At 37.8% G+C, this 19,200-nt stretch overlaps 2 protein-coding genes across 2 annotated transcripts in view; both read right to left on the minus strand.

The window, feature by feature from the left end:
• The window catches only part of Smp_143910 (hypothetical protein), a gene marked incomplete at both ends in the record, with an annotated part of 96,332 nt that overhangs the window by 18,989 nt on the left and 58,143 nt on the right, over positions 1-19,200 (minus strand). Inside the window, 3 exons of the mRNA XM_018797763.1 lie at positions 8,211-8,409; positions 16,514-16,729; positions 18,186-18,332. Of these exons, the coding sequence (XP_018652773.1) occupies positions 8,211-8,409; positions 16,514-16,729; positions 18,186-18,332 (562 nt within the window). The remainder of the gene's footprint in view (positions 1-8,210; positions 8,410-16,513; positions 16,730-18,185; positions 18,333-19,200) is intronic.
• Smp_004510 (hypothetical protein) lies at positions 1,309-3,843 on the minus strand (the record flags this gene model as incomplete). Its single annotated transcript, XM_018797765.1, has 3 exons — positions 1,309-1,596; positions 3,632-3,792; positions 3,825-3,843. The coding sequence occupies 3 exons, from the start codon at positions 3,841-3,843 to the stop codon at positions 1,309-1,311; spliced, it is 468 nt and encodes a 155-aa protein (XP_018652774.1).

Genomic DNA, 19,200 nt, shown 5'->3' on the forward strand with positions numbered 1-19,200 from the left:
TCAAATTGACTCACGCTTTCAACTATGAAATATATTATTCATTGACCTATTAACCCAGACTTGTTCAATAGGCACAATTTGTCCTATAAAACTTGTGATGAAATCGATATATTGAGGTAATCTACATAAGATGGATCATATAACAATATAGACTGATTGAAATTTAGTCCTGAATTTCAACAATGAAATGAATCAATCCTTTATTTATCATAATTGATGGGTCTAATTTTTCAGGAGTTGCTACATTAAAAAAGTTTATTCTTAACCACTTTTAATGAAGCATATTTTAAGTATATAGTCAGTCAGTCAGTCAGTCACAACGTAGAACTTTGTACGTACGTACATCAGTTCGAGTTGCCATACCACAGTAACACAGAGATGAAGTTGTCGATTCAAATCTCATAGTGGTAGAAGTAGTAAGAGTATATGCATTAATGTGAAAGATTAGGGTTTGAAGATGTTATTGAAAGAGTATAATCCAGTGAAATAAATTTGGAAAGAGAAAAAGGATAGCGACATGAGGAATTCAGGACATTAAAATTTGGGAGAACACAAAGAGTGGATGCACCTTTGCCACTGAGTATTGACTAATGTTGTATTTGTCTAGTTCTTTAATTTTAAACGAATCATACTGATCAAGTGATAGTATAGCCAATAGTTTAAATGATCTGGCATAATGTTCACTATTATGAAATGCTAAGTGAATAGCGTTACCAAAGTGAACCTTTAATTTAGGTTTCATAAATGGGAATAGATCAGAACTAAAGAACCAGATAGACATTTAATTGGTCATTATTCAGTAATCAATCAGTTGTAACTATCTCATTTCTACAGGCAGTCATCCGTTGTCAAAGTTACTTAATGGTGATGTCTCAGACTGTGATAAAGATTCAAGTCCTATAGAAAGCAGTTGATTAGTCTCTTGTTGGCACATGTGCATACTGTGCGTATTGCCTCTATATAGCCTTAATTCACAAACATTATAAGCAAATAAGGAAAGTGGCTAGCAGTGAAATCCAGGACGCGCGTTTTGTCCTATTCGGGACTCGTCAGCTGGATGTACCGGCATCTCAGAATTGATGTTCACTCTGGGACTCAAACTCAGTACCTTTCGCTTCAAACGCCATCCCGTTATCCACTCATCTACTGGGCTTGAGTCTCGGAGTGAATATTAAGTATGAGATGCAGGTACATCTAGCTGAAGAATCCCAAATAGGACGAAACGTGCATCAAACTGGATTCCACTGCTAACCACTATCCATCTTTGCTCATAAGGGAATTAATTTACATGCTGAAACTATACAATAATTACATATTCACATTATTTAAACATACTTTTGTTTTACGCCAATCCATTAATGCATCTCTCAATATAGTTTCTAATTCAAATTTAATATAATCCACTTCATGTTGTTCTAAATTAATATAAGTCAACTTTTGTGGTTGTATAGTTTGTGGTAAATTTGTATAGCCACAACTTTTATTATCATCCTTGGTCAATATTGTTTTATCAAAAACAGGTAACCAATGTTTTTTTGAATTTAAATCCCATACTAATTCCCATGGTTCATGTTTTGGTTGAATATTAGCTAAAATCTGTAATTAGATAAACATACAAAAAGGAATTGAGGATAAAATTTAAACTGCCATTTCTTTAGAATAGATGGAATGAAGCTGGAACATACTTTCCGTTCTGTTTAGAACTTATTATCACAAGGTGGTTTTTGTGGAGATTTCAGTAATTTTATAGTTAAGATCATGAGTCAAACGAAGCCTCGCGAGAAGTCGTGGCCAGTGGAGCTACTCCATGTCAGGTAGAGACAGGTATCTACCTCAGTACAATGGAAGTTGGTCGCGCAATTTCGTGGATTGGTTGAGGTTAGACATTAACACCGCTGGATGCCTGACGGCTCAGTGGTCTATCGGTTATGTGCCCGCGCGCGAAACTGGAAGGTCCTGGGTTAGAATCTCGCGAGGCGAGATCGTGGATGCGCACTGCTGAGGAGGAGTGCCGCAATAGGACGAAACGGTCGTCCAGTGCTTTCAGGTTTTCCATGGTGGTCTAGCTTCAATTGACTCATGATCCTAACTATAAAATAGGACTTATTAGCTGGATGTATCTGTATTCTAGCATTGATATTCATGTTAAGTCTTGAACCTAGTATCTTCTACTTCGGATATAGAGATGTTATTCACTAAGCTACTGAGTCCAGATAACATCTAACTTGTTCAAGCTGTACAATATTGATGATACAGTGAACAAGAAGGTGAGTAGGGGACAACCGAATGTATTTGAGCACAAAATTACAGAATATTTCAGTTAAGTCTGACAGACATACAGCAAATAGTTAATTTGCAAACTATCCATCAATTTTCTCAATCATGACTATTCCTTCTGAAAATATCAGTCCATGGTCTCTGGTTTCATTGTTCATGCATTTTCATACCAGTTGCGTTCCGTTCCTCTTCTTTCCTTATCGATCTTCTGCTGAAATACATTATATACCTAACCATCACCATAAACTACTTATGTAGATATAAGAAACCCACACCACAATGTCATTAAATTTGACTAGTCTTTGTTGGTACATATGCATATACAAGATCAGAATTTTCAATATAAATGTCAATACAGTTCCATTGTATGGGGCAGAAACCTGGAGAACAACGAAAGCCACCATCCAGAAGTTACAGGTGTTTATTAACAGTTGTCTACACAAAATACTTCGGATCCGTTAGCCAGATACTATCAGCAACATTCTACTGTAGGAGAGAACAAACCAGATTCCATCCAATGGAGTAAGAAATCAGGAAGAAGTGGTGGGAGTGGATAGGACATATATTGAGAAAATCACCCAAATACATCACAATACAATCCCTCACATGGAATCCTGGAGGTCAAAGGAGAAGAGGAATATCAAAAAACACATTACTCCGAGAAATGGAGACAGACATGAGAAAAATGAACAAAAGTTGGATAGAATTACAAAGGAAGGTCCAAGACAGCATGGGTTGGAGGATGCTGGTCGGTGGCCTGTGCTCCATTGGGAGTAACAGGCGTAATTAAGTAAGTAAATATGTTCCCATTTCTTCACTACAAAATATAGTGTCCATCCGCGGTTCATTCATAATGTATGTATAAAATGTTTTACTGAATTATGAATCCAAGTAATGAGAACATTCATTTCATGTATAGCATACGCTTTATATCAACTAGCTAGTGTAGCTGTAAATAATTCCCCAAAATCATTAGCTCTTTAAGTGTTGGACATTGGATGTTGACCACACTGTTTTAAGTGGATTTGTTTAACTGAAGGCCTTCGGTCATGCATCCGTACCAGATCACGTTACGACTCAGCGTGGGAAACATCTACGATCACTAGCCAGATTAGAGCAAACGCTTCGCGATATATTGATAACGCATCAAATATATCTTTCCGATCTCTTCGCATTTGAATTCTGATTTTAACTGGTTGGGGAACGCTTCGAATATAGGTGTTACTGGTTGCTAGTTGCCAAACTAGAATACTGGTCGTATCTTCACTAGAAATATGCATGACCACATACTACAGTCAGTAAATATTAAGATTATTTAAATTACATTTCTATAAAACTAAGAAATCAAACTCACGTTCTCGCAATTAACTAATCCCCAAACAGAACGTAATGGATTATTCACATCATGAACTGAATAATGTTGACCAGTTACAGGGTTCCATAGACGCCAACTAATAAGATTAGTAATCTGTTTATTTGTTATATAATCTTCAGTCAATATATAAACAGTACGACCTAAGAAATAGAACAGTGAAAGCATAATTTACAGATATAAAGCTGATTCATTCCAATATTACTGATTCTAGAATGAAAGCAACAGTCTGCTCAAGACCATACAATAACAAGATTTATGTTCTTATGAGTGACTTACTTTGAGAGGTTATTCTCGGAGTGTTAGTGAGAAGTTATGACCAGTGAAGTTCAATAGTGCCAGGTGTATGGTAATATGGTGATATCACCATTACTATCTCTCATACACACGAACAAATGCAGACGAAGACAGCAAATGTAGCATCAGCCTCTGCATCGATAGGTCTCCACATTCACAAAAGAAAAAGCAAGATTCTCAAAAACAACACGGAGAACACCAACCCAATAACACTCGATGGCGAAACTCTGGAAGAGGTGGAAACATTCACGTACCTGGGAAGCATCGTTGATAAACAAGGAAGATCGTATGCAGACGTGAATGCGAGGATTGGCGAAGAAAGGAACGTAGTTCTACAATTGAAGAACATATGGAACTCAAAACAAATGTCGACTAACTTCGAAGTGAGAATCTTCAATATGAACGTCAAGACAGTCCTACTTTATGGAGCTGAAACGTGGAGAACTACTACGACCATCATCAGGAAGGTACAAGTATTTATAAACAGTTGTCTACGCAAAATACTCAACATTCATTGGCCGGATACTATCAGCAACAGCGTTTTATGGGAGAGGACAAACCAGTTTCCAGATGAAGAGGAAATTAGGAATAGACATTGGAAGTGAATCGGACATACATTAAAGAAATCACCAATGGGCATTACAAGGCAATCCGTAACTTGGAATCTGGAAGGGAAGCGGAAAAGAGGAAGGCCAAAGAACACATTACGTCGGGAAATAGAAGGAGATATGAAATTGATGAATGTTAACTGGAAAGAACTGGAAAGGAAGGCTCAGGACAGAGTTGGATGGAGAATGCTGGTGAGCGGCCTATGCTCCTCGACGAGGGGTAACAGGAGTAAGTAAGTAAGTAACCATTACTATCACTAACAGGAATAAGTTGTAGTCATATGAAATCATGAAATGGGTAAAATTAAGAAATGTATACCAGCAGATACTCAATTGGTAGTCTGAAAGTTGAATGCTTGATATAAGACCTGGAGGCCCTGGTTCATGAATAGATACTACTGTAGAATCTCATTCTAAGATAAAACAGTTATCCAGTAATTTCAGGTTTTCAATGTTTGTCTAGCTAAATTGATGTGAAACTATAATGTTTGTAAACTGTTCACATAGATTCGGGTAAACCTGTCGACTGAGTCAACCGTTTGTGGAATATATATATGGCTTTGAATATACAGTAGTCGACTGTTCTAAACTGTCCACCTCGACTCAAAATTAAGATTTCTTAATGTTGAAGATTTAATTGAGCTATATTGGCTGGAGCATTTATCCATACTTTCCTATTTTTATGAAGAAGTACCATAGGAGGAGTGACCAGATTAAGATAATCAAATATCAGATAGAAGGAAAACATCGTACTGCTGACTGTATCAATATGCTACTCCATTTAAGTGCTACTTACATATTATTAGCGTCTATGGCTTTACAATCATTTCACAATTTAAAGAAGGAATTTTAAAATGTAAATGTAATATGCCCCCAAACGCCCTGATATGGCCGACAGTGGGTAGAGTCCGCTCTCCCTCTCGAAATGCTCTCACATGACCATGCGAATATATAGCCTCTGCCAGGGAAGTCCTACTTACTGCCTTCTCGTGGCATTACTGTTGTTTACGACAGTGAGAGGACGAAAAGCAAATGTCCGCCTCTTTAACCGGGTTGGTGGACATGGAGGGTCCACCTGGGGGAGTTGGAAAATTCTGATTCCAAACCAATGGTGCACATGGGCTCCAGTATCCTGAAGGAACGAATGGCGTATGAATCAATTGTTTGTCACCGGCTACCATGGGACTGCATCTCCTCACGATGCTCCACTGCCTTGTGGATCAGACTTTTAGGTGAAAGGCTCGGGGTGTGGCCCCCTAAGAAAACCACCTGCTTCAATCTGGGCACCTGGGCAGTATCTCAGCCCTCACACAAATCAAATGAGATTCGTGAGGCGCAAAGGATGCACATATGCCAATAAGAAACTAATCAATTGCAGTCCTAAATAACAATGGGAAGATACAAGTAAACAACAACAAGTGAATTCATTTCTTGTAAAAGTTTCAAATGAAACTGTCAATGGATAGATGATTCCCATTTAAACATTCAAAACACAAAGTTCATCAAAAGGATCTCTCTTCAGAGAATTTCCTATCAAGGTGTATAACCATGGAAAACCTGGAAGCACTGAACGTCCGTTTCGTCCTATTGTGGGACTCCTCAACAATGCGCATCCACGAGATTCGAGCCCACAACTTATTGGTCTTGCGCGCGAGCGCTTAACCTCTAGACCACTGAGCTGGCCGGCATCCAACGGTGTTAATGTCTAACTTCAACCGATCCACGAAATTGAACGACACATCCACCATTGTATTCAATGAGTTACTATCTCACAACAATTGACTCATTATCTCAACTATTGAAATTACTATTATAATATCCACAAAACCCCTTCTGGTATATATAAATGAAATTTTTTTTCTTTTTTCTATTAGGAAATGTGAATAAGGAATAAAGAAGATGATGTAATAGGAAGTTGAAAGCGACCTCCGGCTACGGCCAATGTACCTTGCTCCGCAAGAACAGGTGAACTGGTAGATGCACATGAAGGCGACCAGATGCAGAAGCTTATCATTTATGGATACAGAAACAATTTCTTACTAGTGAAGATTTTTCGTAGTTTTGCCACATAGAATGTTCATTTTGTCGCTGCTGTTAAACGATTTTTGATTACAACAGATGTTCAATCACCTTTAAATTCGAAACCTATATAAAGGTTTATCTTTGGAACGGAACAACCGGATTCTTTGTCACAACTACTTCTTTTCATATTCTTACCTACGAAGTGGTTTAGATAGCCATTTTTCGTCAGGGTTTTCCTGAGGAATGCGAGTTCTACATCAATGAATTCCGTACTAAATATCTGATGTATTCGGTAACATAAAGAGTGAGTAAGATTTATCTTCTTGCTTAAAGGGACCTAACTAAAATCTGGACATTCCATGTTTGTTTCCTAAACATGGATCGTTTTAAGGGACCGTCACACCTTCTCATCAGACACACATCTAGAAAAGGTATTGACTAGTCTCACTCACTTTCTAACGTAAAGTCTATGGAAGGGTGGGGTGTGTTGAAGTGTAAGATATCTTCTAATTCAATACTATCATGACAAATGATAAGTGTGTCGTCTATATATCTTACGTATAGATCAAGTCGATCAATCATCGAACTAAGTTGGTCCTTTTCTAGTTTTGCCATAAAGCAGTTTGCTAAAATTGGACGCGATGGTCTCATTTGAAACTATTACTAGAAATAAATTCACTTGTGTTGTTTACTTACATCTTCCCATTGTTATTTAGGACTGCAATTGATCAGTATCTTATTGGCATATGTGCATCCTTTGCGGACTGGCTCAATATTACCTGAAGTCACAAGCTTTATAAGCGAAGATGGATAGTGGTTAGCAGTGGAATCCAGTTTGATGCGTGTTTCGTCCTATTTGGGACTCATCAGCTGAATGTACCAGAAATGATAGATAAACATGATAACTACTGATCTACCTAATGATTGTATCAACTCTGTAGTAGTTCAGTGTACAATGCATTGACATTTGAAGTGAAAGATACTGAAATCTCATACAGTTTTTCCAACTGATAAACTTAAGTAAATCAGGAATATTTAACATAACAGAATAACTATAAACTTATTACTAATTTATTATCAGAAATGGTTTTGTGGAGATTTAGTATTTACATAGTTGAAAGCGTGAGTCAATTGAAGCTAGCTCACCATCGAAAACCTGGAAACACTAGACGGCCGTTTCGTCCTACTATGGGACTCCTCAGAAGTGCGCATCCACGATCTTGCATTAACACCGTTGGATACCGGCTCAGTGGTCTATCGGTTAAGGGCTCTGGCTCGAGACTGGTAGGTCCTGGGTTCAATCTCGCAAGTGCGGGTTCGTGGATGCGCACTGCTGAGGAGTCCCATAATAGGACGAAACGGCCATCCAGTGCTTCCAGGTTTTCCATGGTGGTCTAGCTTCAATTGACTCGCGCTTTCAACTATGATTATTACTAATTCTCGGTTTCTCATCAGCTAGTGTGAATTGAGTGAGGTTAGACATAAGTGCTGTTGGATGCCAGTTCAGTGGTCGCGAACTTAAGTTATCGTACGCAAAACTGAAGGTCCTGGATTCAGTTCCTCCTTGATAAATTCATTGTAACAAAGAAAACCCATCAATGTTATACTTCATAGATTACTAAAAACAATCTTACCTTCAGGAATAGCTTCACCAATACATAAATAAATTGAATTGATTGATTTATGATTAGATTGATTTGCTGACTTATCTTTTGTGAATGTGACATCATTATCATTATTATCTATTGTATTCTGTTTTAATAGATACATAAAATAACATGCTAATAATACGGCATGCTCTTCTTCATCACCACATAACATACTTAGAAACTGCTAAAAAAGAAAATTGTGTTTTGGAAAACAAGGAACGAATTAGAAAAGTACTTCAGTTTTTTGGGGAACAAAGGTTGAATAGCAAGTGTTTACCAAAATAAGAATTTAATTGACACTAGACTACTATAGATAACCTGGAAGTAATGGATGGTTGTTTCGATACAGGGTATGGGACTCCTTAGTAGTGCACATCGATGATTTCGCTGCGTGAAATTCGAATTCAGGACCTGTCAGTCTGATGTGCCTTCAAATGTCCTGGTGCGGCCGTGAGTGGGGAGGGTCTGACCTCTCACGAAATGCTCTCACATAGCCACACGTACATAGCCTCTGGCAGGGAAATCTCACCCACTGCCTTCTCATCGCGGGGGCGTTGTTAACAAAATTGAGAGGACGAAAAGCGAATGTTCGATGCTTTAACCAGGTTGGTGGACACAGAAAGATCACCTAAGGGAGCTGGAAAAACCTGATTCCAAACCGATGGTGCACATGGGCTCCAGTATCCTGAGGGAACAAATGGCGTATGAATCAATCGTCGGTCACCAGCTACCATGTGACTGTATATCCTTACGATGCTCCACTGCCTTGTGGATCAGACCTTTAAATCAAAGGCTCTGGGTATGGTCCCCTAAGAAAACCTCCTGTTTCGGTTTGGGCACCCGAACAGTACCATAGCTCTCACACAATTAAATGAAATGACAATTTTTTGTGTGCTGCATATGTATCTGGTGCCCCCTCATACCGATATTGATGTGTTGAAATAAATAAATAAATAATCAGTCTCGCAAGAAGAGAACTTAACTTCTAGAATGTTATATAGAAAACCAATTGTGAATAGATTTTTTTCTGGTTAGCGTTTTTTTAACGAGTTAGCTTTTCTACAGGATGGGGTCGCTAACCCTATGCCCAACCCTCCTCCTTTACCCGGGATCGGGACCGGCAGTAACTCCAGAAGAGCTACAGGTGGAGTTCGAGAAGCGAAGGTACAAGTATATATAAACAGTTGTCTACGCAAAATGCTCAACATTCATTGGCCGGATACTATCAGCAACAGCGTTTTATGGGAGAGGACAAACCAGTTTCCAGATGAAGAGGAAATTAGGAATAGACATTGGAAGTGAATCGGACATACATTAAAGAAATCACCAATGGGCATTACAAGGCAATCCGTAACTTGGAATCTGGAAGGGAAGCGGAAAAGAGGAAGGCCAAAGAACACATTACGTCGGGAAATAGAAGGAGATATGAAATTGATGAATGTTAACTGGAAAGAACTGGAAAGGAAGGCTCAGGACAGAGTTGGATGGAGAATGCTGGTGAGCGGCCTATGCTCCTCGACGAGGGGTAACAGGCATAAGTAAAGTAACTGTGAATAGATAGTTCTATACGAAATTTCAATGGTCAGTGATATTTTTTTAGTTTGAACATCTTCTTAGATCATTCATAACTCTCGTCTAAAACTAAACTTTTAAGTACAAAAACAACTTAACTTTCACCTATGCAGTCAGAATGATTACTTCATTAATGAGCTTTCTTTTCTTTAATTCTCTAATATTGTTTACTTAACCTCAACTTTATTGTTCATTTTAGTCCAGTTTTCACTACATTTCTAGTTTTTATTTAGTTTGATTGACCTTATTTCCAAGTGGCGATTTCGTGAATCGATATAAGTTAGGCGACCGATAGAAACTTAGAAGCCCTGGATTGCCGTTTCCTCCTAGTATGGGACTCTTTAACACTGCGACCCACGATTCCGAATCAGAGGGACAAGAACTTAGGACCTTAGGTCTCGCGCCCGAACACATAATCTCTAGGCCACCGAGGTGGCATTCAACGGTGTTCACGTCTAACTTTAATCAATTTATAATCTTACGCAACCTTTCATTTATTGTCTGAGGTGAATAACTGTCTCACGCCCGTCACGGATTAGTTTCCACTGATCGCAGCTTCTCATTAGAACTCCAGGACATTCAACTTGAAGCTAGTTACTAGTTAGCATATGATTATTATCAGTATGGGGATTTCTTAAGAATATAGTAATTTTTAATAACCTTATTACTTTGATATTATTCAATAAAATATTTGACCCCGTATCAATTTAAACACTCTATTATTTTGATTTTTTCATGTTCTCATCAACTATAATTATCATTCATTTGGTATTGTTTAGTTGAATCTTTCCATTAATGTTTAGGACTGCAATTGATCAATCTCTTATTGACTATATGTGCATACTGTGAGCATTGCCTCGATATTGTCTTAATTCACAAACATTATAAGTAAAGATGGATAGTGTCTAATATCGGAATCCAGGACGCGCGTTTCGTCCTATTTGAGACTCACCAGCTGGAAAAACCTGGATCCCAGAGTTGATGTTCACTCTGGGACTCGAACCCAGTACCGTTCGCTTCAAACATCATCACATTATCCACTTACCTACTGAATCCTGATAGCCACTTGCTTGTGCAATGGGGTGAAGTTTAAATTCACTTGGTATTGTTTGGCTGAATCTTCCTATAGACTATCCATCTTTGCTTATAATTATCATGATCAATATTATCATCACTATTGTTTTACTAATTACTATCATTTTCATCATTTAGTCTACCGTAATTGTGACAGTAAGTACTTGTTTCTGTAATCCAATTACGTTATGTTCGCCTATTTGTACAAATCAGTGAATCAATGAAATGAATTCATCTCATTCAACAATGCTTATTGCTTTTTCTCCAATGAAAGTTAATCGAGGTAACCAATTGAATGGAATCACTTTTAATTGTGTTGAAAAAAGTACTGTCCAATCGATACACTGAACCGCTAATTTTAGTCAGGAGTCGGCTATCTGTTATGACATGAGACTAATTTGTGCATCGTATATCGATCCACGTGTTACGTATGCCTGAACACAGATTATCACGACGCGCTATGCTCACTAATATAGGGAATGGTTGAAAGTTAGGGGCGGGAAAACCAAAACATGGCATCAATTCTTGAAGTCACTAACTTCTAGTCTAAGTCATGTTGGTAGATGCAAACTACTTGGTTGGGATCCGCGCAACTGTCATAACGAATGATTGGAGAATCTGTGTGACATGTCTCAGAACCGATCACAATGGCGTAGATGTATATACTCTTTGTCTCCCTTTAAACTGTGAGATTAAAACTGCTTTTTATTTTTCTTTCTACCAACTAATTCTTTCTTCCTGTATTATATCCTTATGCACAATCTTTCTTTTATAAACTACTACCACTGAAGTAAGTACTTGTATGTGTGGCAACTTGGATCGATGCATATATGTGCCTGGTCCTATGTTGTATCTGACTAACTAACTGACTAACTAATATATAGTCCAGTGATAGTAGAATCTCTTGGCTACCGATCATATTATCGTTACCAATACATTATTTGTACAGCATGATGATAGATGCTCTAGAATGTGATATCAGAAGTACACTCAATTAATATCTATTCTATCTTTTTCATTCTTACATTATTCATAAATATAATTCAAATATAACTTACATCACATGTACACCAAACTTGTGCTAAACCAGGAAATGATGCGACATCAGATTCATAAGGAATAAGTGATACATAACGAGATAAACGCAACTAAAATAATTATGCAAAATGAAGTAAAGGGAAGGTTATAAAATGAACAAACTTTTCATTTTATAGTTGAAATCAAGAGTTAATTGAAGCTCGATCACCATGGAAAACCTGGAAACACTGGATTGCCGTTTTGTCCTAGCGTGAGACTCTTCAGCAGTACCGACTCAGTGGTCTAGAGGTTAACCGTTCGCGCGCAAGACCGATAGGTCCTGAGTTCGAATTTCGCGGGGCGGGATCGTGGCTGCGCTCTGCTGAGGAGTCCCACAATAGGACGAAACGGCCATTCAGTGCTTCTAGGTTTTCCATGGTGGTCTAGCTTCAATTGACTCATGATTCCAACTATATCATTACTGAAATTTCTTCAAAACTCCCTTCTGAAAAAATTCTCATTGTCTTTAACTAATTTACATGAATTAAACAAATGAACAACTATAGTTATGACTGATGTAGTGGAAACAAATAAAGACTATGTAGTGTCGTATTTTGTGTCACGCCCATATATTTTATTCTAGTTTCTGGATAGACCAATCTACCCATTCTTCTTGAGTCATGTTTCCACCTCGTTAATTACTCACTTGTTGCTATGTTTGAAACGATTACGAATTCACTTAGTCTGCTAACGGAACAAAGACTTGTAACCAAAGACCAATAAGCTAGCTATTCTGATACATCCCAGTCCCGCTAACTAGAAAGAGAAGTCGAAGTCCGAACAGGGAAGCATAAACGATCCAAGAGGCACAAAGTACACTTATATTTACAATATAAAACTGTCCTCGGGAAGCGTTACAATATAACATACTCAAAGACACAATGGACCAATAGCGTTTAAGATATCTCCAAGTGGGAAATACGACATGAAGATGGAAAGGGCGCTTTTGGCGCGAAAGCAAACAAAATCGAAATTTCAAAATAAAATTACAAAGATAAGGTATTCACCAAGTGAATTCTGGGGATCTAACATCCCCAACACTTACCGACTTTGACTATTATCATATGAGCGCAAATGTGTGTGCACTTCTTATCCTACTCATCATATGTCTGTAGTTTATTTTTGTGTGACTATAAATATCGATTAATGCTTAATTAAATGGAGTTGGCTCACAAGCCTTCTCCGCCGCCTATCATTTCGCTCCACTCTCTTCTTTTCACTTCGTCCCTCTGATTGTCTATTCAGATCAACGTATGCACAAAATATACGTATTCGAAATCCTTTCTCGTATTTGATTTATTTTTGTCTCTGTTATTTACCAACGCGAATTAAGTCGATGAAATATAAAAGGATATACGAAACGCATATATTTCGACAGCAATCATTCAATAACATCCAATCATACGATCTAATTGGTGTCAGATTCCGAGCCACAAAAAAGCGGTGAGCCCAACATGAATTGGAACGCCTAATATACCGAATTCTGAAAGGGCATAATTAATACATGAAATATATAAATCTGGTATCAACAAAAGAAAATAAACTACAGATATGTGATAAATGAGCTCATATGAAAGTAGTGAAGGTTCATAAGTGAATAATTAACAAGATCAAGACATGACTCAAGAAGAATGGGTAGATTGGCCTATACAGAAGCTAGAATAAGGTATATGGGTTTAACATAGCATCCGACTCTACACTATGATAGTTGCTAACTACTGAATCGAATCTCAGTGGACAGAGAATGTTGTACTAATCATTTTAGTACTCAATGTTACATGAATTTTCAGGGTCTACACTATTATAGAATTCCGTATTTAAAAAAGAGAATAGTTGTCTATCCTAACTTCTTTAATAACAGTTCTACGGATATTGTTGTAGGATGTAGGGTCAGTGAAATGCCACTGAACCCTAACCAAATCATTCGGCAGTCGGGTCACTAAATATCGAACAGATCATCGATCCCCGTCAAGGTCAAGGACAATCAACGCGCATCAGTTAATCAGACGCCATGTATTGGCCCATAAGGCAGTGGTTTTGCTTTCGCTTGTATCTACTTTAATTAATATATTCCTGTAATAGCGTCCTTTGTGTTGTACAGTCTTCAGAGCATCCATGGTCCATTGATACGTCGATGGGGCAATCCACGTAAGGTGCTGATAGTGAGGTGTGACTTCAAAGTTAGCTTGTTCATTACACCGTTCCCGTGTAACTCGATTAGGCCTCCAATCATTCGACATAGATCATCAACGTTTATGGTCTACAAGGAGTTTAAAATGGTGATTTTGTTGATTCTAAGAAATACAGTATAACGCCAAATGAACTGCAGACTAATTTTTCCCTGTACAAACAAGAAATGTAACGATGCAATGGTTATACATCTGTTAAATATAACTGTAGGTGAATTTTCTGACAGTTTATAGTTATGTAGTATTGGTTAGAAGTTAGTTAATCAATAGCAACACAGAAGCTGAGATGAATATGTGTCGTTTCAAGTTACCACATCTTATATTAAATTCGAAACAGAGCGAAGTCATTTCCAACATCACTGATGAACCAGGTAATGAATTTTCATCATCCAAGATAACTGGAGCATGCATCAAATCTGAATGACCACCACCTATCTCGATGGGCAAGGCTAGCTGGTGCAGATGTAGTTTAAAAGATTGACCGAGACGGGTTAAACCTAGACTTGGAATCTTCTGATGAAGTTATTGATTATTGATTTGAGTCACAGTAGTAGAAGCAGGCTACCTAAGTGAGATTTATTAGATTATCTAAACAAATGACAAGAGATGTTATATGACATGACCTAGAATTGATGATAATAGATCAGAGGTATCAACTCTGTCTTCTCCTAGATTTTGTCATTTTAAACCATCTCAAACCTTTTTATTTGCGAATCATATTGGTTATGTTTAATATTCTCTACCATCACCGATACTGTTACTACTACAACATCGATATTTGCTTTCTCGCAACAGGGGTTTAGTTTACGAAATCGAGAGGACGAAAAGCGAATGTCCAGCGCTTTAACCGGGTTGGTGGAAACGGAAAGTCCACCTACGGGAGTTGGAAAACCCTGATTCCGAACCAATGGTGTACATGGGCTCCAGTATCCTGAGAGAACAAATAGCATATGAACCAGTTGTTGGTCACCGACTACCATTGGACTACATCTCCTTACGATGCTCCACTCCCTTATGGATCAGACCTTTAGGTGAAAGAGTCCGGGTTTGGCCTCCTAAGAAAACCACCTGCTTCAGTTTGGGAACCTGGACAGTATCACAGTCCCCACACAAATCAAATGAGATTTGTGTGGCGCATATATATCTGGTGTCACCTTGTACCAATATTTATGTGTTTAAATAAACAATAAATAAATCTTTCAAAATCTTGTACAAACAGGTCAAATATAGTGGCAACGTCAATAGTTGTCTCTTCTAAATGTGACATGTAGTTCTCTAATTATCCCGATGTTTCTAAGAAGCCTCTGTTCAATGGTTATGGAATAAAACATTTTCAATCGTTTCCTGGGCCTCTAGAGACTTGGTTAAGGGATATGTATGGACTGCCGATAAGAAGTATTGGAAGTTGGTATACATGATAGTTAGGTGTGTGGAACATACGTATAAGTCACTTCAGCCTTATAAATTGACTTGTCATTCTTTACCTGATACCTTACTTCAAACTTTGATATTACTCAGTTGGACTTTTTTGTATCCTAGAAAGGCGATACAATATGTCAACTAGCTAAGCAACTAATCCTTCGGATACTTTCAAATATATAACCCACTTTTTTAGAAGTATTACAGAGTAAGCAAAGATGGATAGTGGCTAGCAGTGGAGCGAGCCCGATTAGTGATCGTCGCAGGCTTCAACACGCCGGAGTGCAATGGCGAGCCTCTACCTGGGGCCAGGGCATTCGTGATCACCCTGATCCCGGCGCCAAGTATTTGTGAATTTAGGCTATATCGAGGCAATACACACAGTATGCACATATGCCAATAAGAGACTGACCAGTTGCAGTCCTAAAAACATCAATGGGAAGATCCAAACAAACAGTACTAAGTGAATTTAAACTTCACCCCATTGCACAAGCAAGTAGCTATCAGGACTCAGTGGCCGAATGGATAACGCGATGGCGTTTAAAGCGAAAGGTACTTGGTTCAGGTCCCAGAGTGAATATCAACGAATCTGAGATGCAAGTACATCCAGCTGACGAGTCTCAATTAGGACGAAACGCGCGTCAAACTGGATTCCACTGCTAGCCATTATCAATCTTTGCTTACCATGCTTGTGGATTTAGGCTATATCGAGGCAATACGCACAGTATGCACATATGCCAATAAGAGACTGACCAGTTGCAGTCTTAAACATCAATGGTAAGATTCAAACAAACAATAATAAGTTGAATTTATTACTGAGTAGTTTCCTCTACACTACAAATAGTATAAGTATATAAGTAGTATCCAGGTGTAACATCACATTCACGTTTAAGTAATCAATAGCACTAATCTTACATAGAGACAAAAATATACTGAACCCCTTTTTTTCATACTTACCATAGATTCTGATATATTGAAACCAGTCTTTGTTTTCCGTAGAAATTCCTCTGGAGGATTAAGTGGAGTCAGGAAACGTGTCATTAATATTTCTTGACAATCTGAATTCATTACTAATGGTTTAAATTGTCTTTCAGTCATAAATTTATGCTTTGATAATTTCTTATACCATTTCGATAGAGTTGCTTGCACTTCAAGTGATTCAATTGAGACAAACTGAAATGGTTCATATAAGATTATGGTTTACATCATAACAGTATGTTATATTTGATTATGTATATGTTGAATATCAGTTAAGAAAGAGATATTCATTCTTACAACTGATTGATGTGATGTATGTCAGTTAATTCTAAGTGCTAAGCGAGTTCTATCTATCAAGTTGCAGTTTGGTTACTAGTGGAACTGACTGGACACCATGTGCACTATATTGGGATATAAAGTAGTTGTTGTAGGTAGTTCAGAGAAAACCCTACATGATAGAGGTTTCGTGATATTTGGCACACCTTACTAAGGTGTATTTGTGATACTGAGGGTTTTCTGTCGACTAACTTCAGCCCTCAACTTACAGCTCACTATTATGCACATAACGTTAAGTGAATTAAACCAGTAGCTACACTGCGACTTGATTGATTGAATTCAATCATCACTTAGAATCGCTTAATATATATGACATTGATACTCACTCAGTAATCACTCAATTGTAAGTGCATCTCAGGCTTGCAGGAGGTCATTCATGTCTTGAATAGCTAAGTGCTAATGTCTTGAACTATGAAGCTCAGTGACGCCAGGATGAAGTCATCAGGGGGCATCAGCTCTCTCAAGAGAACAGGTACACACTCTTGATGAATGCCAAACAGCACAAAACACGGGCAGTGCAGCGTTTTCTACATAAATTTACTCTAAAAGCTGATTTTATAAAGTTTACAAACTGAAACATAGATAGAGATCTTAAATACCAGCACACTCAATCTGCGATTTCATTGTTCTAACTCAGACTTATTAAGGATCAAAGAAAGCTAACCTTCAAAAGACCGTCGAATAATATACTACTACTATAAGTCACGGTTAAAAGGATTATCTGTAGTGAAATGACAAGTGATTGATCATTGAATATTGATTTCATAAATACTTTTTAACTATTGAAATCATGAAGTCACTGACAAGTGAACTGAGCCATGTTGGTAGGTGTAAACTACCTGGTTGGGATTCGCGAGATGATAGTAATCGATGGTTAGAGACCTTGAATGACATGGCTCAAAATCGTTTGCAATGGCGAAGGTGCATCCACTCTTTGTGTTCTACCAAATTCTAATTCTCTGACTTCCTCATGTCCTTATCTTTTTTCTCTTTCCAAATTTATTTCATTATATTATACTCCTTAATAACATCTTCAAACCCTAATCTTTCACATAATACTTATACTCTTACTACTTCTACCACTATGGGATTTGAATCGATAACTTTATCTCTGTGCTAATGTGGTATGGCAACTCGAACTGATGTACATACGTACGAAGTTCTACGTTGTAACTGACTGACTGATTCAACCCACAATAGAACGGAACGGCCATCCAGTGCTTCCAGATTTTCCATGGTGGTCTAGATTCAATTGACTCATGATCTCAACTATTAAAATTACAAAAATAATTATTCAATCTTACTTAATACTTACTGTATCAATTAAAGGAGTTGGTGGGAAAATTGATGGTTCTAATGTCATTAAAATATCAATCATTGGTCTAATTGATGATTTGACAGGATTTACTGTTTCATATCCTTGTAAAATTAATGGAATTGATAAATTGATTTTACCACTAATCTACAAAGAAGATTTTAAAAAATAAAAATTGATTAAGAATGATGGTGATGATGACGATTTGGATGATGTTGATGATGATAAGGATGATCAAGATGAGTTATGTCGGAATCTAAGACCTTAATTTACCAACAATCTTGTAACTGAGCTTATCAAGCAGTTTTTCAACAATAAACAATTGTGGGGTAGCCAGAATTTTCGAGCATTGTTCGGTTCATGTAGTGAGTGAGTAATGCATATAAGTGTGGAGATTTGTAGCTCAAGTAGATGATTTTGATGGAGCTTTGTTCTCTGAACTGGATGGTTTGGTCGTGAAGCTTTCATTGTTCTTCTGAACGACTTCAGCAGAACAAACTTTGGGTAGGAATGAAGTGTTCGAATTTCTTCACATGTGGTCCACACCTTGTCATGCACACTTCGATGTTTATTAGTTCATGCAGACTTTTTATCTGTCTGTTTAAAGAGGTAAAAAGTGACAGATTTAGGGTCGACAAGAACCAATCAACATCGAGGTGTACAGGACAAGCTGTCAACCACATGTGGAGAAATTTGAACACTTCACTCCTACCCGAAGTCTGTTCTGCTGAAGTCGTTCAGAAGAACAATGAAAGTTTCACGACCAAACCATCCAGCTCAGAGAACAAAACTCCATCAAAACCATATAAATGTGTAATTTCCACTGGATATTTCATTTGAAACTCTTAGTTTTACAATATTTGAGATTTATACGAGGCATTTCGGGATGGAAAACCTTTCCAGTTCTTTCCAGTTGTTATTCATCCTTTTCATATCTGCTTCTATTTCCCGGCGTAATGTGTCCTTTGTCCTTCCACTTTTCCGCTTCCTCTCACGATTCCAAGTTAGGGCTTGC

The sequence above is a fragment of the Schistosoma mansoni genome, chromosome 5, assembly GCF_000237925.1.
Source record: "Schistosoma mansoni strain Puerto Rico chromosome 5, complete genome".
NCBI classification, from domain to species: Eukaryota; Metazoa; Platyhelminthes; class Trematoda; order Strigeidida; family Schistosomatidae; genus Schistosoma; species Schistosoma mansoni.